The following is a 23917-nucleotide window of genomic DNA, read 5'->3' as shown; positions in this document are numbered from 1 at the left end:
GCTCTAGATTACCGTTATTATAAAGCTGGGAGTGTAAGGTACTTTTTATCTGCTCACTTTATCATTTTCTTACAGGCCTTTTATATTTCGTCCATGTTTAAAACGTCTCGTCCAGACATGTCTCCAACAAGCTTGTCTCTGGAGAGTCCCCTGTCCAGCCAACAAACCGTCTGCTAACAGAGACACCTGAGAGACACAGGGAAAGTGAAAATGGGAGTGATCGAGCGAAGTGCGGGAATGAGACAAAGAACTTTGAAACATGCTCATGTCTTGACAAATCCTCACAGAGAACCATTTCCTGTGCACTCTGAGAGAAGAAGAGTTATATATACACATATACAGTACATAAACGTCTAACCCTTCAACAAACCCGTCCGCAATGTATCAACCCTCCATAGATAAATGATATTTTTATATAAAAAAGTTTATCCTTTATATTTTTGAAATATGTTATAGTTGAAGCTGCTAATAATTGTTGTTTTATAATTTGTCACCTGTAGTCCAGGCTCAGAGATTCACACGTCACAGTGATTAAAGTGATTTAACTTTATGTGTAACTCAACATGTCAAGCTTTTGGCTCATGTTGACTGTTGGAGGCCCAGTCCGATGAACTTCCATTGGACAAAAATGGACCAATCACAACATCGCTTTGGCCTCAGACCACACCCCCTTGTGTTTGCTATTGGACCTGGCTAGACCACTGTTCTGGTGCGCTGTTGCACAATCATAGCGGTGCTGATTGTAGACACCCTCTGTTTATGAAAGCACAGATTTGATGCTAATGCTATTAAGCTTGTGTTGTATTAAGGTGGGCTAAACTCCATGTTTGTACTAACCACTTTCACTGCATGAGTGAGACTGAAAGGAGGTTCGAGCCGACAACCTCCTCACCCCCTCTCCGCATAATGAGGGCTTGAATCCTGCCCTAAACGCTCAGTGGATTGGGGGTCTATACCTGTGTACCCTTTACTACTCATAGCACTTGAATTACACTATGGAATCGTCTAATTACTACAGATAATATTTTATATTTTGTCTTCTTTAATCAGTGTTTTACTTTCTTCCTGCGGTCAGTGCCATTTGTGTTCGTCTTTATGTGTGTGAGTGTGTGCGTGTGTGTGTGTGTTTTCCCCCAAATTATAATTATTCAGAATGAATGTAAATAAATCATTTTATAAACGATCCAGATTTTCAGAAGTATTAGCATCGGTTCTCGTTACGTGTTTATATATGTTTTTTATCGTTCGTGTTGATCAGGTACGCAGAGGTGTTATTTGCTAATTGTTAAAGAGACTAGTGACTGAGCCACAGATTGTCAGAAAGCTATATTCTACTTATTTAGTTTCATTTCATTTGTTGGTTTTCCCTGTGAAAAGCCTGTGTGGCTGAAATAACCACTGTATTAATAAACCAAACCAATAAAATGAATGTTCAATCTTTGTATCTCATTTTCTCCTCTTCTATAATGACAGAACTAACCGCACATCCACCCACACGCACTAATATACACAACCCCGATGAGGAAAGCTGCAGTAAAATAGCTGATAAACACACCTGTGACTGCACATCCATTGGCTTTTATATTAAAAACATTAACATAGTAAATTGCTATGTTGCTCAGTGACTGTAACAGCCTAAAGAACATTCTATATTCGCTAATGAAATACATTAGCTGGCAGCAGAATTATTATTAATAAACATCATGAAACTCTAGATAGTGCAGTCTAAGTTCTAACTCAATCTGACATAATGACATCATTATTCACATGGCGCAACTTAAATACTTGGCTATTGCTTGCTGTTGCAGTGGTAGTGTACTTTAGAAACCCTCCACTTCCCCAGCTCCACCTGTATAGATCTGCTATGGGGTGACTTCATGTATGCTATATGGGGGGTTATTTTATGTTAAATGTGCCACAGCAGTATTACTTCCATGCTCACAGCTCATGTCTTTTACACCAAGACCAAACACATTACCATTGCCACATTACCATGCTAAACTCTCAGAGACTTGTCATGACAGATGTATTTGTGTAAATGTTAATTTATTGAATCTTGGTGTGTTTTTTCATATTGGTGTGTCATTGTACTACGCCTTGCATTATCTGCACCAGCTGCACGTCTAAACCGTTGGAGCTCGTTCTGTAGGTATGCAGGTGTGCAACGTAAACACATTCCCCAACATTTGACTCGTGACTTTGACCTATGATTCTAATTACAACCAGGGATTTACTCCAAGTTTAAGTACAATTTAGCCAGCAAGAATTTTCTTGGTACATGCAGCACTTACTCTTGACAAGAGTTGCCCGATTTACAGTTCTCCACCACTTTTTTTTGAGCATGAAGCAGACATATAAATACATAAGCCTCCCATTCATTTCTAGTAGTAAATAAATTAGTGGTGTCAAAATTAACGTGTTAAAGCAGGTGATTAATTTTTTCAGTTTAATATTTTAATTTAACGTCAAGTTCAGCAGCTGCCGCTTTTAGCAGCCAAAATAGCCTAATAATCAGCTGCTGTGATGTCTGTTAAGCAGAGAGAGAGAGAAAAAAAGAGGAAATCAATAACTTCTGTAGTTTTAAGCTTTATCTTTATTTAATTCTAAATTTAGTCAGTTTAGATAACTTTATTAAATTAGGCTATATTTTCTTGCTGAAGGGCACAGGTAGCTATATGACATTTATTATAATGGGTTTATGTGAAGATTGTTTTTTAAGTTCACTGACGGCTGAAGGTCTGGAACTCATGGCAGCTTTCATTGAACAAGTCCCGCCCATAAGACCGTTTGATCGACATGTCAAACAACCAATCACAGTTCGTTTCGTTCAGCGTCACGTTTCTGTGCGTGGAAATGCCGCCACAACAACAGACTGGCGTGCAACAAGTCAGTCATTGAAATAACCAGCATTGAAAGATAACGAAGAAGAGGGAGAACAAGCAGTAAGTCAGTAATTTGTTCGCGAACGTCGCATATGTGTATAACAACAATGGCGTCTGCATAAGCACATTTTAGCAAAACGCCGGGTAAATCAGTCTGCGCTTTGTTTCCGGCGGACCGAAAATAAACGCGACACTCGCGTCTTCCGGAATTCCGGTCAAATTCAACTAATCAGAGGACGACTTCGACATTCCTGAAGTGTTTTCAGTTAAGTGTACCATATGCATCAGACGTTTAGCCAACGTTCCGTGGGCGTGACGTTTGAGGCTGAGACTACCCGAAGCGCAACTGCCTAAAAGGCTATTGGCGCCAACAGTATTTTGATTTTTTTTTTTTTGGTAGACTCAGATTCCAGGTTTTCATAAGTTTATTTATTCAGCTTTCAGATTTCTTAGTCTCCAATAATAGGATTTAGATAAAGGTGAATTACAAAATGTTTGCAGGTGAATTATAGATCAAACTGCAGGGTATTACCATCCATAAATACAATTCGTTTGTTGTTTATGTCCAAGTGGTGGACACGTGATGCACAAAATTTCTACCAATTGACCCGACTTCTAATTTTCCAGAAAATGTCCTGTTGGTTGAGGGAACAGACTTTGTTGCTGGCAGAAGATTACATCAGCTTCTGCAGCGGGATCCAACAGACGCCTCCCAGCGAGTCGGCAGAGGCCATGAGATACCTGGCCAAAGAGATGGAGCAGCAGCACAGAACCAAATTCCGATCCCTCTCCAAGGAGTTCCTGGACACCTGTGGATCGGATCCCAGCAAGTGTCTGCAGAGCGTCATGAGGGAACTGGTGGGAGATGGGAAACTGAACTGGGGGAGGGTGGTCTCCATCTTTACTTTCACTGGAGTGCTGGCCAGCGAGCTCCTGTCCAGGGGAGAGAATTCAGAGTGCTCCCGGAGACTGGCCGAGACCATCGCAGACTACCTTGGAGGGGAAAAACAAGACTGGCTGGTGGAAAACGGAGGCTGGGTAAGAGCCCTTTATGCTAGTAAATGATGGTCTTAAAGCCATTAACAGCCTATGTGTGTAGGTAGTAGGAAAACCCTGTGTAGTTGTCAGGTTTCTACTTTAACATTTAGCGAGGGGGGTTTTCGACACCAGGATGATGTGAAACTGCGTGGGTGTTTAAAGTGCATCGTTTGATCTTTCATGTGTGCTGCTCGCAGAAACCAAGCCTGTTTTGTACAGTGTTTAATACCACACATACTCTTTGAGGCTTTCCTACCTGTCTACTTCAATGTGCACATTTGAAACTGTAATTGGAAGCTACTGCGTTGATACGCCGGTCTAGTTTTTGGAGCAGAGCAGTGTATCCCTTCTTGTGGCTTCCTTGTTTTTGTCAATTAGAGAGTGACACAAGCCAAAGAATTCTGGGAATGCTTGTGGGGAAGCAGAACTGCTCTTTAAAACAGGCTCTCAAATGTTTCACCGAGGACTTTTTCAGCATGTGCAGACTCCCAGGCACTGACCTATGAAAGCGATACTTGTTCCAACTCTAAATGCCATCAATAACCCCAGGAGATGTTGTTTGTTTATGCAGACTGATATCTACACACATGATTCTGAGGAACATGTTAGTCAACACAGTCCAATGCAAATGTATTAGCTGTAACTCCCACAGAAGAGCTTGTGTTTAAAAGATGTGTGTCTAATCAATGGCTTAACATAGACCAAAGGATACTTTGGTTTTTTCATGTACGTGAGGGTCCACGTGCAGTTCGAGTGATGCAGATTTCGTCACCAGAATAGTACATGAACCACCTGAGTTTTTTTTTTTTTTTTTACTTTTTATGCACAAGCCGCACATGTGCATTTACTTGATTTTTGCACTAGTCTGTTGTTCCACAAGGTGGCAGCACTGGCTGGGGCTGTTGTTTTACAGTAGAAAACAAAACTAAAGAGACAGAACAACAACAACAAATACTGGAGACTGCAACAAAGAAGCAGCTTTCCAGAGCGCATGTGTCAACCTGCTGTGTTTGCACATGCTGTCAATTGGTGGAGTATACTTTGAAAGGCTGCGTGTTCAACTGTATGCATATGTTAGCCTAAAAAACTGAAGTGTACTTTGGGCTTAAAGGATTGGTTCACTTCCAGAATAAAAATTTACAGATAATGTACTCACCCCCTTGTCATCCAAGATGTTCATGTTCTTCTTTCTTCAATCGTAAAGAAAACATTTCAGGATTTCTCTCCATATAGTGGACTTCTATGGTGCCCACGAGGTTGAACTTCCAAAATGCAGTTTAAATGCAGCTTTAAAGGACTCTAAACGATCCCAGCCGAGGAAGAATGGCCTTATCTAGTGAAACGATCCATCATTTTCAAAACAAATTGACAATTTATAGATTTTTAGTGTTTACAAAGTTAGCATACAAAGATGATCAAACGCCCTTTACAAAAAAGATAAAACAGAGATGGGAGTTTTTCGACATACCCTAACTGTATTGATCCGGATCACACAGACTACGCATGTGCATCACAGAACGAGACAAGACGAGCATTTGAGGTTAAAAAGTATATAAGAGTCCTTTGAAGCTGCATTAAAACTGCATTTTGGAAGTTCAAACTCGGGGCACCATAGAAGTCCACTATATGGAGAGAAATCCTCAAAAAACGACTGAAGAACAAAAGACATGAACATCTTGGATTACAAGAGGGGTGAGTACATTATCTCTACATTTTTGTCGATTATTATTATTTTTTTTTATTTTTTTTTTGGACAAAAGTCTGTCACCAGAAGACTGAAATACAACATTTTGATTACAAATTGCCTCAATTGTTTTTTAAAATTAACCTTGGATGAGTTGTATATTATCAGACCAATAACATGCATTTAGAAAACAGATGGGGTGAATTTCATTTCATGCCATTTTTAAGCTGCACATTCTCACATATGACCCTGGAACACAAAACCAGTCTTAAGGGTCAATCTGCATCTGAAAGCTATATAAATAAGCCAATATTCCATTGATGTATGGTCTGTTAGGATAGGACAATATTTGGCTGAGATACAACTATTTGAAAATCTAGAATCTGAGGGTGCATCTAAATATTGATAAAATCGCCTTTAAAGTTGTCCAAATGAAGTTCTTAGCAATGCATATTACTAATCAAAAATTAAGTTTTGATATATTTACGGTAGGAAATTTACTAAGTAACATGATCTTAATATCCTAATGATTTTTGGCATTAAAAAAAAATCTATAATTTTGACGCATACAATGTATTTTTGGCTTTTGCTACAAATAAACCCGTGCTGCTTAAGACAATCTCTTTTCTATATAATTATATAGTAACCAGTCTGTCAAATCTTTAAAAAAAAAGCACCATAACTTCTGCTTGTCTTATTACAAGGCTGAAACCATATAAAATCGTTAATTTACAAAAACTAGTGTTTGGCATCCGACATGCCATAACTGAATATGGATGAATGAGATTTGAGAGCTTTGGCACAGCTCTCAGAAGACTAAGATTTTCAGAAGAACGACTAATATTTCAGTCTGTTCCTCAACGAAAGCTTTTGCATGACTTCAGAAGATTAGGAATATCACGCACAAGTCATATGGAGCACGTTATCCACTCTTTCGCTTTTGTTCTGTGGAAAAGACTACCTACCGCACTTCTCCTTTTGTGTCCCGCATTGGAAAGTCATAGATTTGAAACATCAACAACAACAACATAAAGGATGAACCCACCTCAAACCCAGGTCTAATCTACTCTTTTTAAACCTCACAAGTAGCGTCATACTACATTCTTAAGATCATAAATCTCGCAGCTGCTGGCTCAAGGCAAACAGCAGCTTGTATTTGCATGAATAAAGAGTTTGTTAGGCCTTTTTCTGTATATCTTCCCTATTTTCTCTTTCTCTTTTATTTGGCAGCTGTTGAAAGCAGAGCCAAAGGCCACTCAGCCATTTAGTGTATTGTGTTTACCATACGGTTGATCTCCATGCTGCACTCCGAGTTTGTGCGGCGTCTGATTGTGAGCTAGTGCACCTGGACTCAGTCTGACCAGTACAGCAGGTGTCTGTCTAGAGACAGCTGCTCTGCCCATAGACTCGAGCCTTCTGCTGTTTGTTCGGGTGCAGTTACAAACAACAGTTACAAGCCTTCTGCTTCTGAAACAGTCATATCTACATTTACACTTTGAAATGTCAGTTAGCTTGTGAAACTGGAGCGTTAATACACAGAAAGACCAGAGTAATGTCAGAGTAGTGCTGTGAACACGGTCTTAAAGGTTCTAATGGCAAAATAAAAATGGTCAGAAATGTACAGTCTGTAATATTACTACTACTGTTCATAGAAAACACTGCAGGCAAAAATGCTGTTTTTTTCATGCAACTTTCATGTCAAGCTTGAGATTTTGGGCTTTTTGGTTTTTCATAGTGTTTTCATAAGTGTTTCTTTTATAGCACTTTATCTATTTGTGTCAATAGATGTGAATTACAATACATATTTTTTTTAAAGGCCTAGAGTTTTTTCTCCTACACTGAGCCATAAATCTCCACTTCAGCAGCACTTACACACAACAAACTTTACATTTTAATTCCTGTCTATATCCTGAAGGTTTTTACAGAGGGATTTGTTCATATATAATTGGCATGATTTTATGCATTTTATACATATTTAACATTTTACTCCCCCAAAAATTGTAAAAAAAAAAAAAAAAAAAAAAAAATTCTGTCTGTTCTAAGTGTAAAAGTGAGATTTTATGACCCAAAATGCCCTCTGTAAAAACATTTGACTCTAATATGCCAAAAAAATTCAGCAAGAATTTTCGAAACTGACTTCATCCAGTGTTTAGATGTTAGAAGATGCAAATGTATGCAAATTATCACATATTTCATTAAATAATGGCTCATTTGAAAATTTAAACCTAACATTTAAAAAAAAACTTGTAATACAAAAAATGTTTGCAAATATCAATATAATCAGTCTACTGGGTAAGCAGAGTGATAACTATTAATTACCTGCAGTGTCTCGCCTTTAAGGCAATTTTTAAAATGTTAGGTGTAAATACGCAAATAAGCCATTATTTAATGAGATAATATAACGTTTGGCATATTAGAATCAAATGTTTTTACAGAGGGGATTTCATTACACTATAATTCAGAAAAAGCTTATGACAGACAGAAAACAATATACTTTTCCCAATTTTTCGGCCAATAAAATGTTGTATAAAAATCAAGCAAATTATATCTGAACAAATCCCTCTGTAAAAACCTTCAGGATATAGACAGGAACACAAATGTAAAGTGTGGTGTGTGTAAGTGCTGCTGAAGTGGAGATTTATGGCTCAGTGTAGGAGAAAAAACTCATTGCCTTTAAAAATCTGTATTGTAATTGAAATCTATTGACACAATTGACTATTGAAGTAGATAAAGTTCTATAAAAGAAAGACTTACCAGTGTCTTTTGGATGTTTTCTTTCCACTAGTCTGAAAGAACACTATAAAAAGCCAACATCTCAAACTTGACAGGTGCATGAAAAAACTAATTTTGCCTGCAGTGTCTCTCCTTAATAGGAACAATGACACAACATTTGGTCTATGTTCTCATTTTAATAGTAAACTCCCTTTGTTTGCCAGTTGAGCAAACAGGAGTATCACACGTGCGTTATTCACTGCTCCACAGCTCTGAGGAATATTTCATGTGAAATGTTAAAGATGTACACGCCGTTTCTCCCGAGGACAGGGTTATGTAATTCTCTCATATGTTTGGAGTGACTAAGTAGGCTGTGCTGTTATGTAATATCTTTGCTATTTTGTCTAATACTGTATGATATGGACGTGGGTGAATTAAAATGTGAATCTCATCCTGATCTGTCCTGTCTTTTATAGGAGGGTTTCTGCAGGTTTTTCCACAACGCAAGACAGCTGAACCAAGAGTCCTCCATGAAGACAGCACTGTTTGCAGCAGCAGGAGTGGGTTTAGCTGGTCTAACCTTTCTCTTAGTACGCTGATCATCTTAGGTTTTCTCGCTCTTTCTATCTCTGTCACACACAACACACCTGCTTTTCAAACCAGTTCTGGTCTTTAGGTTTTTTGCACATTATTTCCCATGTCCACGCCTGTAATTACAGCAGACGGTCATTCATGTTGATTGTACACCCTTCACATGGCCTTCAGGAGAAAAGGACGCAAGTTGGAATTCTTTGCATATCTAACACGGTGCTTTTTATTTTATAATTGCTTTTGTCACTTGTTCCTGTGTAAATCATGTTAGTTTAGATAGTATTTACAGTTTGTGAAAATGACACCACAGTTTGTTTGTAATGTTTCTTTCAGTCTGAAAACAAGACGTCCACCGACCGCAGTTGTGTCAGAAACCATTGACCAATTGACAGAGCGATTCTCTTGGTTAGACCACTGTTTGCCTTGACTGGTTCAGTTTTATCCTGGAAGTCATTTGTTTTAAAGGTGCTAGCTTTGTTTGGTTCCAGGCATCTCTGTGATATATTCTGCCCATTGTAAGTTTACATTGTAAATTTATTTATTTACCTTCTAAGAACAAATTATTACTATTTAGGCAATTCCCAACAATTGACAAAACATTATATTTTTGCATTGTTTTATTTATTAACTTCTTAATAAAATAATTTTACTGTGAAAACAAGTTTGTTTTGTATGGCAAGATGTAGGTTTGTTTCTGATTGCTTCTCTAATGTGGAAGTGCCCACAGATTTTGTTGTGTCCTGAATTTATTTCATTCATTTTCCCCCTGAGATTCTCCAAGGGGTAAAAGTCCACTTAAAACAAGCAGAAAGAGTGCATTTAGCAGCTACCTGAAACCTAAAATGCTTAGTTAGACTGCACAAGCATGCATAATGCACAAGCTTTCTCTTTTTGGGGGGTGTTCCAGAAAGCAGGGTTAACGTAATGTCATATAAACCCCAAACTTGTTGATTTAACACTAACTTTATGACCTGCACTGCAAAAAATTCTCAAGTCAAATTTAAGTGCATTTTGGCTCGAAACAAGCTAAATAATCTGCAAATGGGGTAAGAAAAATAATCTTGTTTTCTGTTTGAATTATTTATTTATTTATTTATTTTTTTTTTGCTCACCCCATTGGCAGATTATTTTGCTTGTTTTAAACACAAACTCACTTAATTTTGACTTTTTTCTGAAAACAGGACAATTTTTACTCCTCTAGAAAATCCTTCTTGTTTTTTTTTTTTTTTTTTAGATATTTTGGCTGGAAACAAGACAAAAAAAATCTAAGATAGAAAAGCATTTTTTGCAGTGTGCAGTCAAAAATCAAAAAAGTCAAAGTCAGATTTGTCAATTCTGTCACATGTAGGACATACAGAGAATTAAAATTATGTTACTCTCAGACCCTTGGTGCATAACAGATAACATTAAATACAAAAGGTAGAATTTTAAAATTATGAATAAATACAATTATACATATAATATAAAAAATACAATATACAAGTAAGGGCAAATGGCAGAGATAGGTTCCAAAACGCATCTATTAGTTCAGTCATCTCAAAGTATGTTACCAGTAAACTGCATCTGAAATCACATCCCTGTTGTATATGAAACGTGAAAAATTAAACAATGCATTATTAGAATGTTACAACTAGATGCTTAGCAACAGATAACCAGCCACATGCCTCATATCACATGCTTCCAACAAATCACAAACAGAGTGTGTCATGCTGCACAAACATTTCAGCATTTTGGAAGGAAAAATGTCATTATCTTTATAGTCTAAAATTGCATTCAGAGAAAACCTGATAGCATTTGGCAATACATAGGGATGCTACGCAATATCAATAGGTCACATGCTGCATTAGTTAGTGAAAGCGATACTGCAAATATGCAAACATCAACCAAAGGCTTGGGAATATAGAATTTGAAATGTACCAGGATAATAACCCAGGATTAATTGTTACCAGCAGGTAAAGTATGAGCAGTGTGAAACGTGAAGCAAGACAACCTGAGATAACATTTACCTTTAGGATGACCCAGGGGTAACTATTTCAAGTGTGGAATGCTGTTAGCTGTGTTCCAATTCAAAGGAAGCAGCCCCTGAATTAGGACACAGCTCTACACTGAATAAATAAATAAAATTAGAAAATAAAAAAGGTTTTGTTTTTAGTCAAAATATCTAAAAATTCTTAAATTAAGATGCATTTACTAAATAAGCAAAATGACATACGATGGTTTGTTTCCAGAGGGGAAAAAAAAACTAAATTAGTTTGCTTAAAATAAGTGAAATTATCTGTCAGTGCGGTAAGTAAAATACTTGTTTTAAGAATATTTTACTTACCCCACTGGCAGATAATTTGACTTGTTTCCAAGGGGAAAACTCAATTAAGTGCATTTTGCTTAAGGCGACACTGCAGGTAAATAGGGTAAAAAAATAACTAATAGTTATCACCTTACTTACTCATTGATAGATTACATTGATAATTGCAAACATTTTTTGTATTACAAGTTTTGTAAAATGTTAGGTTTAGATATGCAAATGATCCATTATTTAATGAAATATGCGCTAGTTTGCATAGTAGAAAAAACTAAACATTGGATAAAGTCAAAATTGATATATATATATATATAAATAAAAGTATTTCTGAATTGTGGAGTGACAAAATAAGATCCCAAAATTCGCTTGGTAAAAACATTTAACTCTAATAGTCAAAAAAAATTATACAAGAATTTCTTCTATTTTTTCTAAAATGATTTATAGAATCAAGCAAATTATATATGAACAAATTCCTCTGTAAAAAACCTTCAGGATATAGACAAGAATACAAATGTAAAGTGGAGATTTATGTGGGAGAAAAAAAACTAATTTTAAGGAAAACGGCCTTTAAAAATATGTATTGCAATTGAAATCTATTGACATAAGTAGACATAGTGCTATAAAATAAACACTTAGCAGTGGATTTTCTCATTCCACTAGTCTGAAAAAACACTATGAAAAAGCAAAAAGCCCAAAATCTCAAACTTGACAGGTGCATGAAAAAACTGTTTTTGCCTCCAGTGTTTCCCCTTAAAACAAGACTAAATATCGTATGTACTTTTGCTTATCTAGTAAATTCATCTCAATTTAAGAATTTTAAGATATTTTGACTAGAAACAAGACAAAAATTCTAAGTAAGATAAGCAGCTGAGGAGTCACCACAGAAATGGAAATGGATGAAAACCTCTTTAGTAAACTCTGGAGCAGGTTAAGTTCAGACCATGAGTTGCTATAACAAAAGTACTTACATACGTTTTTGAAACTGAAAGATGAGGTTATCCAAAAATCTATCCAGGTGTGTGGAATAACCTACTTTCTGGAATTCCCCCAGATCATCACTTGTTTTTGTTTAAAGCTTGCTACCTGAATAATGATGTCTAAATAGTGGAGCAGACATCTGAAGTTCATTTGTTTCACTCTGAGTACTGAGGTAGGTTACTCAGAAACAACAACAACAACTAAAAATAATAATATTGTAACACTGCTGACTTGCAATGCATTGGTCAAGCATTTTCTGAAAGAGTTTTGAGATTTCTTCTGAAAGAGTCTCATGCAAGTCCTTGTTCTTCAGAAGGAGCATCTGGGAAGCAGACTTTCACAAAGAACCCTGTTTGCTCTCCATATGATCTGACCACTAAGTCAGGAGAAACATTATTTCATATAGGACATTTAGTGCAGGTCAGAAACATACAAAAACATATCTGCCATCATAGCATCAAACTGACTGCAATCATGCAAGATGACATGTTGTCGCTTCCGTTTCTGCTCTTTTAAACTCAAGCGTGTTGGTTTCCAGTACAACTGACTCAGCAGAGCATTCCAGCTGCTCCATTTACCAAATGCTGATGGTACAAAATAGAAATACAGAAACATATGTTCTCTAATACGAACAGTTGAAGACTGTTCCACCCAAGATCAAAAGCCTCATTTATAAAAATGCTGCATAGAAACCATCCTACTTGTGATCTAAGATCATTTCCCAAGCCCTAAGCACTCCTTATTAAAAGCTTTTTCTAAATAAATAATGATTGATGTGGCCATGTCCAACCCTGCTCCTCAAGAGCTACCATCCTGCAAACTTCAGATCCAACCCTGCTTTAACACACCTGTTACACCTTGATCTCCGGGTTCAGGTGTGTGTGATTGGGGTTGGAGCTGAAATCTGCAGCACAGGGTTGGAGATCCCTGTCCTACAGAAATGAAATAGCAGGAAAATAAATTGCAATAAAACGGAATTATTAATCGGAGTCATTTTACAACTGTAATTTATTCAAATTAAAAGGATTGTTCATCCCAAAATGAAAATGTAATGTTTATCTGCTTACCCCCAGGGCATCCAAGATGTAGGTGACTTTGTTTCTTCAGTAGAACACAAATGAAGATTTTTAACTCAAACCGTTGCAGTCTGTCAGTCATATAATGGCAGTCAATGGGATCCACGGCTTTGAGAGTCAAAAAAAACATACACAGACAAAACCAAATTAAACCCTGCGGCTCGTGACGATACATTGAGGTGTTAAGAAACAAAACAATTGGTCTTTGCAAGAAACTGAACAGTATTTATATAATTTTTTACCTATGATCCACTGCAATGTCCAGCTGTCCTGAGCGCGTTCACCGGCGCGTGACAGAGCAAGAACCATAACTTCAGTCGATCAGGCTGAAGTTGGGAGTTGGCGAAAAGTCAACACTCCCGGATGAGTTCACTCAAGAAAATGTAATCTTTTAGTTTTAATCGGTTGCAACAATCAGGAAAAGAAGTTATCATACTGATAACATTGCGGTGGATCAGAAGTAAAAAAATGATCTAAATACTGTTCAGTTTCTTGCACAGACTGATTGTTTCAGGTGTTAAGACCTCAACGTATCGTCACGAGACGCAGGGTTTAATTTGGTTTTGTCTGTGAATTTTTTTTGACTCTCAAAGCCGTGGATCCCATTGACTGCCATTATATGACTGACCGACTACAAGGGTTTGAGTTAAAAACCTTCGTTTGTGTTTTACTGAAGAAACAAAGTCACCTACTTCTTGGATGTCCTGGGGGTAAGCAGATAAACATCACATTTTCATTTTGGGGTAAACTATCCCTTTAACTCAAATTTGTGGTATATGGTATAGAAACTAGGGATGCACCAAAATAAAAATTCTTGGCCAAAGACGAACAAAATTACACACTGGGCCGAAGGCCGATTACTGAACATGTTTTTTAGTTTTTTTCCCCGATGTATTTTGCCAATTTTTTTCCACCAATATTCGCTTTTTACAGTCTTGTCTTGCTTTTCAATTACAAAACAACAATTTAGAAATATTTATTTAACCCTGAACATTTCATTATAGCCTACCAACAAACCACAATTGAACTTAAAATTAATAAGTTAGTAAGATAATATTCTTTGGCCATTTTTAAGAGCCCCTTCTTGAATCAGGCATGTGTTTTTAATGCACAAATAAATGCAGCCTTGCTGAGCAAAGGAGAATGTTGGAATAAATTTATTAATAGAGCTGTTGTAATGATTGTTAGCATTATTTTGTGTCTTACTTTTTATGTTATTTTCCAGAACAACAGTAAAATGCCAATACTAACATTTCTGAATGTTGGCTTTTATTTAGTGGTAAACCCGCAAGAAGAGCTCAGTCCTAGTTTTTGCTGGCAGCAGCAGATTTGTGAATGATTGTCATCTTTGGTCTTTGAACCCTGGCTAAGGAGCTGCTGTCAGAATAAACACAATTGGTGTCTGGTGTATTAGACAACAGAACGTTCTGGAGTTGATTGACTAATGGATGATTTCAGTCATCATACAGTAACCTTTCTCTCCTCATGAAGACATGCGATGTGCTTCTAAACAGTCTCACTGTCAGTGCTTGGAATGATTTTTGCGTTTTAAATGCATCCATGTTTGCTGCATTAGTGCACACCTCTATTTGTTTGCATCATCTCATTGTTCCATATAATTTATTTGGTCTTTTGGCTTATTCGGTCGAACACCAAAAGAGCTTTTCTTGCTATCTTTGGACGAATAATTTCGGTTGCCGAACATTCGGTGCATCCCTAATAGAAATATGTGGAATTTTAAACATGTTTCTGTAAATATCTCAGAACATGCTCAAGGGTAATTCATTTTGAAAAAAAAAAGAAAAAAAGTGTATTTCTTTTACATTTCTATTTCTGCCACACAACAGGAGACAACAAGGTGGGTATCAGGTAAGTACTGAAGGTGTCTTTATTTAACAGGTTAATTGGAAGCAGAGAGGAAGAGAAACAACAGGTGAGCAGGTAAATCTCAGGTAAGATCAGCCAACTTACCTCGCTTGCTTAGTGGAGTTTTTCTCTTTTTTCCACAGGGTTTGGACATGATTGACAGAAAATGAGAAGGATCTGGATGAACAGGTAAGGATACAGGAATTAAATAAGTCCTTGGTAGTGACTTTAAGACCAGACAAAGGTGGTGTGGAGTGAAGGTGGCTTTATATATATGTTGGTTTTGATTGTGGAGTGACAGGTGTGAGGAATTAGAACACAGGTAAAGGTGATCATGCAGGAGCATTCTGGGAAACGTAGTGTGTAGAGCTGAGTGGTTTTGTGACGGGAATGATGACAAACGCTGGTAAACAATTTCATTCATTTCAAATGACACCCTGTTTGCACCAGTTCAAATTCAAGAACTGTAAAAGTCATCTCAGTTCATTTCTAAATGACACACAGCCCTGTCTGAAATATCTGTGATAACTGAATGACTGTCTGTATTTACACAGCTTTACATTATCTCATAGTTTGCATTGATGGGCTGAATTTGTCAGTGCTTTGCATGTGCTTTTCCGATTTAGCCTGCATATCTGATGTGGGAACCAGAACAAGGATATATTTCCTTCATTCACAGCCGGTCTAGACTTTTACATTGCTCTTTGTCTCTGTTCATGTCTGCATTTGCTTAAAGTTTCATCTACAAGCAGATGCAGTCAGGACAGAACAGCTGACAATAGCAAAAACAGTACAAATACATTTTGTAGACAGCATGGACAACAAATAATATTTGTATGAATATATTTTTGGCACATTGTCTGCACATGCTTTCTTCGGGAATCTCCCTCATCATTCATCTTTATTCAGCGTCTTAACATTTCTCATCATGTCTAAAATCATAAAATCGGTTTTCTCTTTGAAGTCATTCTCCAAATACCTGCATCAAAGATCTCTTTGATGGTATTGTAAGTAACTGGTTCTGCAAAGGCATGTTGCTCCTGAAATCACGCTGGTTTCTGTATGTGCAATAAAACACAAAGAGAAATGGTATGAACTGATATTGTTTCCCAGCAGTCTGGTTCTATTCTGGTAATCAACCCAACGCTCGGTTCACCTGGAGGACAGGTATTGCTCAGAGCATGTTTCTGAAAATGATTTCAATAAAACAGACACAAATGGAATGTTGGCAAATCTGAGGACTTGCATCCATGATTCAGTACTTTACTGAGGTTTTCTTGCAGTAATAACTCATTTTTAGCTAAAAAAAAAAAAAAAAAATATATATATATATATATATAAAAATGCATGAAGTGAGAATAAAATGTTTTTGTTTACAAGCATATACTCTGTTCTTTCATTTGATGTTTTGTTCAGATATTCATATAACAAAATATATACAAATTAATACCTAAATAGGGACATAGTAGTACACTTAAAGTATGATGTAAAGTTCCCTTAAAGAAAACTTACGAGTATACTTGCAGTATAAAACTACTAAACTAGTAGTTTACTGAGACTATAATTCAAAGTGCACTAAAAATGCATAAAAAGTATTTAATTAGTAAACTATCAGTATACCTATAAGTTCACTTTTAGTATACTTGCAGTACAAACTGAAAACATAGATGTAAACTAGTTGTGTACTTAAAGTTTACTACTGTTATACTTAAAGTATACTTTTATATACTAGAAAGTGGGCCAATTTACTCCCGATGAGTATTGAAATAGTACACTTGAAAGTATACTGATATTTGTATACATAAAGTATACTTAATAAAAAGTAGTATACTTCAAGTTTATTTGATTAAGGGTGACTGAATGTGGAATAACAAGAAACATCGACAGATCCGTCATATTACGCATGATTGAGAGTGTATAGTAAAACGATACTTGCAAAAAAGTTCAAGTTAAATGCTTAGCAATGCATTGTACTTCTGTAAATGAATACTATTAATTCATATTAAAGCATCTTAAAGGAGTAGTTCACATTGGGAACAAAATTTGCAGATAATGTATTCACCCTCTTGTCATCCAAGATGTTCATGTCTTTCTTTCTTCAGTCGTGAAGAAATTATGTTTTTTGAGGAAAACATTTGAGGATTTCTCTCCATATAGTGGACTTCTATGGTGCCCCGAGTTTGAACTTCCAAAATGCAGATTAAATGCAGCTTTAAAGGACTCTAAACGATCCCAGCCGAGGAAGAAGGGACTTATCTAGCGAAATTACGTTAATTTCTAAAAACATTTACAAATTACATACTTTTTAATCTCTACACAGAGTACACACAGACAAGACAAGATGAGCATTTAAGGTTAAAAAGTATATAAATTGTAATTTTTTTTTTTAAAATAACTGATCGTTTTGCTAGATAAGACCCTTCTTCCTCGGCTGGGATCGTTTAGAGTCATTTGAAGCTGCATTTAAACTGCATTTTGGAAGTTCAACCTCGGGGCACCATAGAAGTCCACTATATGGAGAGAAATCCTCAAATGTTTTCCTCAAAAAACATAATTTCTTTACGATTTTCACCTGCCTGATGATAAAACACATGACAATCCAATAGACTTATGTTAGACCAGAATAATAAAGACTTCTGACTTGGGCCATTAGTCGAACACCTACAATAGAAACCAACTAAAACCAATCAAAACACCATAGCGATACCCCAGCATCCAGAAAGAACCAATTGCATTTTTCAAATTTAATATAAAACCGATTCTGTCAGTGAATATACATGCATATATGCCACGACTGAGAATGCTAGACCAGTGGTTCCTGAACCATTTCTCAACAGACATGCATCATGTGCAGCGTTGGGGGGAATGTGGTTGAGACCACTGAACAGAATTGAGTATAATTCTCATATATCAGCCTGCAGAGCTGACAGTTGCAGAACGTCTGAGTTGAATGCGATGGTTTCAATCTCACACTATGTGATGTGGAGAGCGCTTTCCTGTTACAATTCTAAGAATTTCTACCAATTAAAGTGCTGAGCTGTTTCCTTTTCCTCTGCTTCTTCTAACATCACAGACGAGACTTGTCTCACCCTTTCCTCTAAGATAAGTTCACACTCACACTTACAGCAGGCAACACTTGACACTCACAAAAAGTATGCCTCAGACCTTGATGAAGGCTTTGAAATGAGATGTTTTAAGGTGAGACACTGCAGGTGAATAGGGAAAAACATTAACTAATAGTTATCACCTTTCTTATCCAGTTGATTGATTACATTGATAATTGCAAAAAAATCTTGTATTATAAGTTTTCTAAAATGTTGGGTTAAAATATGCAAATGAGCCATTATTTAATGAAATATGCGCTAATTTGCATACATTTCTAATACAAAAATCTAAACATTGGATGAAGTCAGTTTCAAAACTCTTGTTACATTTTTTTTGACATATTAGAGTCAAATGTTTTTACAGAGGGGATTTTGGGTATTTCATTTTGTCACTCCATAACTAAGAACAGACAGAAACCAATGTATTTATTTGACCATTTTTGGTGAATAAAGTGTTGTATAAAATCAAGCAAGTTATATACTGTATGAACAAATCTCTCTGTAAAAACCTTCAGGATATAGACTGGAATAAAAACCTAAAGTTTGGTGTGTGTAAGTGCTGCTGAAGTGGAGATTTATGGCTCAGTGTAGGAGAAAAAACTCTTGGCCTTTAAAAACATGTATTGTAATTGAAATCTATTGAAACAAATAGATAAAGTGCTACAAAAGAACAGTGTCTTTTGGGTGTTTTCTTTCCACTAGTCTGAAAAAACACTTTATGAAAGATCAAAAAGCCCAAAATCTCAAACTTGAGGGGTGCATGAAAAAACAGTGTTTTCCTGCAGTGTCTGCCCTTTAAGCATAATTAATAATGGTTTACTAGTTCTTCCATGTCATTTTCAGTCATTGAAGGCAACGTGCAGCAGCATGTGTGTGGCTCTCCTCTATTTAAAGTGTGTTTAATTATAGGACTTCTGGAAAGAACCAGAAGTACTGAAAATGCGCTGGAACAATATGAACTCGGCCCGTCCCTGGGATCACGAGACTCCATCATCCAGACAGGCTGGTGGTCTTATCAGCTCGTTTTTACGGAGCGCAGGGTGGGCCCTTATCCTGAGCGACATTCCTGTTGTATTTCTGTGTGGAGAACAATCTTAAAGATCTGCAGTTTGGACTTGTGAGGTCAAGGAGCTGGAGTCATGTGGGCACAAAGGCGGCGTGGGAATCTGTTCTTAGCGGTCAAACTGCAAAGCTTGGAAACATAGCAGGACATTTTCTGAGGAGACTTGGCAGAAATAGGCACCTATATATGTTTCTCAACCATCATCAGGACATTCCATGAAAAGTGCACACCATTTCCGAGCAGTTCTGTATTTCTTAAAATTATAAAGCACCCATACAGGCAATGCCAGAAACTATTAAAAAATTCAATGCAAAAAAGATTTAATAAAATTTACGGTAAAAAAAACAGCAGCTGTGGTTGCCGGATTTTACTGTAAAAATTACGGTAGCATCATTTTAGGTTTTACGGTTTTAACTTACATTTACAGTTAAATACCGTAATTTAATTCAATGACATAATGTTACAGTTTTTCACATTTGCTAAAATGCTAAACCCCATTCTCTAAACCAAACTCTGAATAGCCTAAACCAATTTGTCAAATAAATCACTCTTTCTGCAAAACCTTAAACCAGTTCAGGTGGTTTAGACACGGTTTGCAGATCTCATGCACTTTTTTTTTTTGCAAAATTCTAAACACATTCTCACTCACTAAGACACAGTTTGCTCTGTAATGAACTTGCGATGCAAAACCCTAAACACAAGAAAGCAAAAGTTAAGCACAACTGCAACACGACTGTCGTCGTTTACACAATAATTTAAAATTTTTTTGGCGGCCGGTTTTAGTTTTTAGTCTAGTCTTTGTGTGAAGCTGTCATTTTAGTTTGTATTAGTTTTAGTCATGTTCATACTCTTTTTAGCCTAGTCAAGTTTTAGTCAACTAAAAGTCTTGAGCATTTCAGTCTTATTTCAGTCAGAATTATCCATGACTATTTTCGTTTAGTTTTAGTCGACGAAAACTGATGACATTTAGTCTAATTTTGGCTTGTATTTTATTATTTTTAGTATTTTGGCTGGAAACAAGAAAAGCATTTTTTGCAGTGAAACAGGTTTTTACTGTAATATTTTTACAGTCTTTGTTAAATTCACAGTAATTTTTTTAGTGTTGGTAAATAATGAATTTGCTTAATAAAATTATTAATTATTAAAAAAAATGTGTGACTTGAATATTTCATTAGGTAGTAACTGTAAAGTAAAATTTTTATTTAAAATATTGAAACAGATGTATCTGACTAGTCTACTTCTTAAAGATGCAACTGCTTCATTTTAATCTACACTGCAAAAAATGCTTTTCTTACTTAGATTTTTTGTCTTGTTTCCAGCCAAAATATCTAAAAATTCTTGAATCAGGAAGGATTTTCTAGACGAGTAAAAATTATTGTATTGTTTTTAGTAAAAACAAGTCAAAATGAAGAGAGTTTTTGCTTAAAACAAGCTAAATAATCCGCCAATGGGGTAAGAAAAATAATCTAGTTGTCTGCTTGAAATAAGATTTTTTCTTACCCCATTGTCAGATTATTTTGCTTGTTTTAAGCAAAAACTTATTATAATAAGTTATAAATTATAAATAAAATATTTGTAGATATTACTGGAAACAAGACAAAAAAATCTAAGCTAGAAAAGCATTTTTTGCAGTGTAAATGAAAAAGCAAACTCCTACTCATTTGTTGAGTCAGTTTTCATAAAACTGCGAAAAGCAGCATGATTCCTAACATGCAAATTCCTGCCCAGTACTCCTTTAAACATTAATCAGTATTAAGCGTGTGGATCTGTACATTGTACCTGTCTGGGACACTCTGTCCGCCTCATTAAAGGTGTTTGACGCTACAGTCTCATGTTGCTTTTTCTGGCCTCAGCTGATCTCTGCGTCAATCATTCTCTGTCCAAAGGCCGGAGGCTGTAACGGTGATAGCGACACAGCTCTGATCTGCCAGATGAGTGATAGCCAGATATGAGGGATCTGATAAGCATTTGCTTCTTGTGCTCATTCCCCTGGAAAACTGTGTTGTGCATGTGTTCAATCAGCAGAGGTGAGATGTCACACACACCTATGGCTTTTTCGGGCTCTCAGTTGAGCCTTTTGGCTACTAAAGAGCCCCTGCGAGATTAATAAGCGTTTTAGTAAATGCATAGCATTAATAATAACTTAATCTATCAAGTCTTTGACAATGCATTCCACACTTTCTTTACAAAGTAGATCACAATTGTGGCCAAGGTAAGGTGCCTTTGAAAGCAAGCTAACATTTTGGTGTGAAAATGCGGCGTGTGTTTTGGAAGAGAGTGTTTATTTCATACACTGAGTGATTCATCGGGGGATGGTTAAACATTCATTGACCTCATTCGCGTTATTATAAACACCAGATGCTGCTTTATCAGAGAGGTGGGGGATGCTGGACTTTCCATGTTTTTGTAGGACGCTCATCCTGAGGTTATTAGTGGCGTTGCTAAAGTCGTAAGCTGCTCAAATGACCAATACTTTATCAGCTCTAACATTAATGTCCTGTCGCTTATTAAAATGAATAAACAAGAAAAAACACAGAATATGGAACAAAAGGACAAAAGTCATTTAAAATTGAGATCAGTAAGATTTTTAATGTTTTTGAAGCAGTCTCATATGCTTCTCAAGGTTGCATTTATTTGATCAAAACGACAGTAAAAACACAATATTGTGAAATATTACTATTTAAAATAAAGTTTTTCTTTTTAAATATCTTCAGTGTCACATAATCCTTAAGAAATCATATGCTGATTTATTATCAGTGTTGGAAACAGCTGCTTATTTATTTATGTATTTGTAACATGATTTTTTTTTATTCTTTGATGAGTAAAATGTTATTTAAAATTAAGAAATTGTAACAAAAAACAAGAAATAAGATTTATTTTTTCAAGTTTTAGCACATAGAACTTTAAGTAAAATTTAAGTATTGAATTAGGTAAAATCTACTTAACTAAGTTAGGTAAAATTAGTAAAGGAATTAAGTAAATTTAACGTGGTCAGTTAGAGTTTGATGAGTAATTTCTGCTTAATTATTTTAAGTTAAATCTTCTGTACTTTATTTACTCAATGTAACACTGGAAAAAAAGCATGCTATTAAAGCATGTGGTTCACTGACAAACATGCAAGTATACACCTTGTTATCTTTCGAAGACAATATGTCCACTCAATATAATTATTACCCAAATCAACACAGAGACCTCAATACTTGGCACGTGATACACAATGATGGTAACAATCGGTGGATAGTGTTTGAGTATGAATGAGTAAAAAATGAACTTCAGATGTCACAAAACAGTTACTAAAACTAACAACTTCAAGATTTAACTGAATATAGAATTTACTTTAATTTTTTAAATTCTTGGCCAAACTCAATTATTTAATGTAGAAAATACTATCAGTGCACTTAAAATGTATGTTTTTTTTTTTTTAAATAAGAAATTACACTGCAAAAAATGCTTTTCTTACTTAGGTTTTTTGTCTTGTTTCCAGCCAAAATATCGAAAGATCTTGAATCAGGAAGGATTTTCTAGACAAGTAAAAATTATTATCTTGTTTTTAGTAAAAACAAGTCAAAATAAAGTGAGTTTTTGCTTAAAACAAGCAAAATAATCTGCCAATGGGATAAAAAAAAAAAAATCTTATTTCAAGCAGACAGCTAGATTATTTTTCTTACCCCATTGGCAGATTATTTGCTTGTTTCAAGCAAAAACTCACCTAATTTTGACCTGTTTTTACTAAAAACAAGAATTTTTAGATATTTTGGCTGGAAACAAGACAAGTAAGAAAAGCATTTTTTTTTTTTTTTTTTTTTTTTTTGTAGTGTAATACTTTTATTCAGGGCATGTTAAATGAATAGAAAATTTTATTGTTGACTACAATTGTTACAAATGATTTCATATAAATTCTTGAGAATCTTTAAAAAGTATCACAGGTTCTCAAGAGTATTAATCATCACATATGTTTCCAAAAATTTGTATAAATCAAGATATCAGAATGATCATGAGACACTAAAAAACTGGAATAATGATGCTGAAAATTCAGCTTTGATCACAGCAATTAATTACATTTTAACATATGTGAAACTAAATGATAATAATATTTCACTTTTTTTCACATTTTATTTGATCAAATGCAGCCTTGAGACTTTTCTCAAAAACAAATCTGAGTGATCTCAAACTTTTGAACAGAAGTGTATAGTTCAATAATATGTCAAATATCAGTTTCCATTTCCAAACATTAATTTTGCCATTAATTGTAATAATCCAGGGAGGTTTTTGTTTGCACAAGGATTCTGACAACAGCCAGTGCTCCACACAGAGATCTCATCACGATCTTCAATTTTTTCCAGTCTGTCTGGAATGAAATGAAGATACAGAACGAACTGAGACAGAACAGTGGCAACATCTCCAAGATGCTTCTGGAAAACCTACAAAGCTACATGAAAAACCATTTTTTGGTTCCACAAAGAGCCATTCAGTCAAATGTTCTTTAAATAACCATCTATTTCTTACCTTTTTATAATCTGAAGAACCTTATTTTGCCACAAAGAACCTTTTGTGAAACAGGTTCTTCAGATGTTAAAGGTTCTTTATAGAACCATTTAGACAAAAAAAATTCTTCTATGGCATC

General features: G+C 35.7%; 2 protein-coding genes across 2 annotated transcripts in view; both read left to right on the top strand.

Annotated features, from left to right (window-relative positions):
• Positions 1 to 1444, top strand: part of LOC141345981 (phospholipid phosphatase 3-like) — a 38553-nt gene extending 37109 nt beyond the window's left edge. The window contains exon 6 of the mRNA XM_073850897.1: positions 76 to 1444. Within this exon, the coding sequence (XP_073706998.1) occupies positions 76 to 177 (102 nt within the window). The 3' untranslated portion in view covers positions 178 to 1444. The remainder of the gene's footprint in view (positions 1 to 75) is intronic.
• bcl2l10 (BCL2 like 10) overlaps positions 1 to 9568 on the top strand; it is a 57936-nt gene extending 48368 nt beyond the window's left edge. Inside the window, exons 2-3 of the mRNA XM_073850103.1 lie at positions 3510 to 3920; positions 8793 to 9568. Coding sequence (XP_073706204.1) covers positions 3510 to 3920; positions 8793 to 8915 — 534 coding nt within the window. The 3' untranslated portion in view covers positions 8916 to 9568. The remainder of the gene's footprint in view (positions 1 to 3509; positions 3921 to 8792) is intronic.
• The last annotated feature ends 14349 nt before the right edge of the window (positions 9569 to 23917 follow it).

The sequence above is a fragment of the Garra rufa genome, chromosome 11 (assembly GCF_049309525.1).
Source record: "Garra rufa chromosome 11, GarRuf1.0, whole genome shotgun sequence".
Taxonomy (NCBI): Eukaryota; Metazoa; Chordata; class Actinopteri; order Cypriniformes; family Cyprinidae; genus Garra; species Garra rufa.
This window is presented reverse-complemented; position numbering and strand designations above follow the sequence as displayed.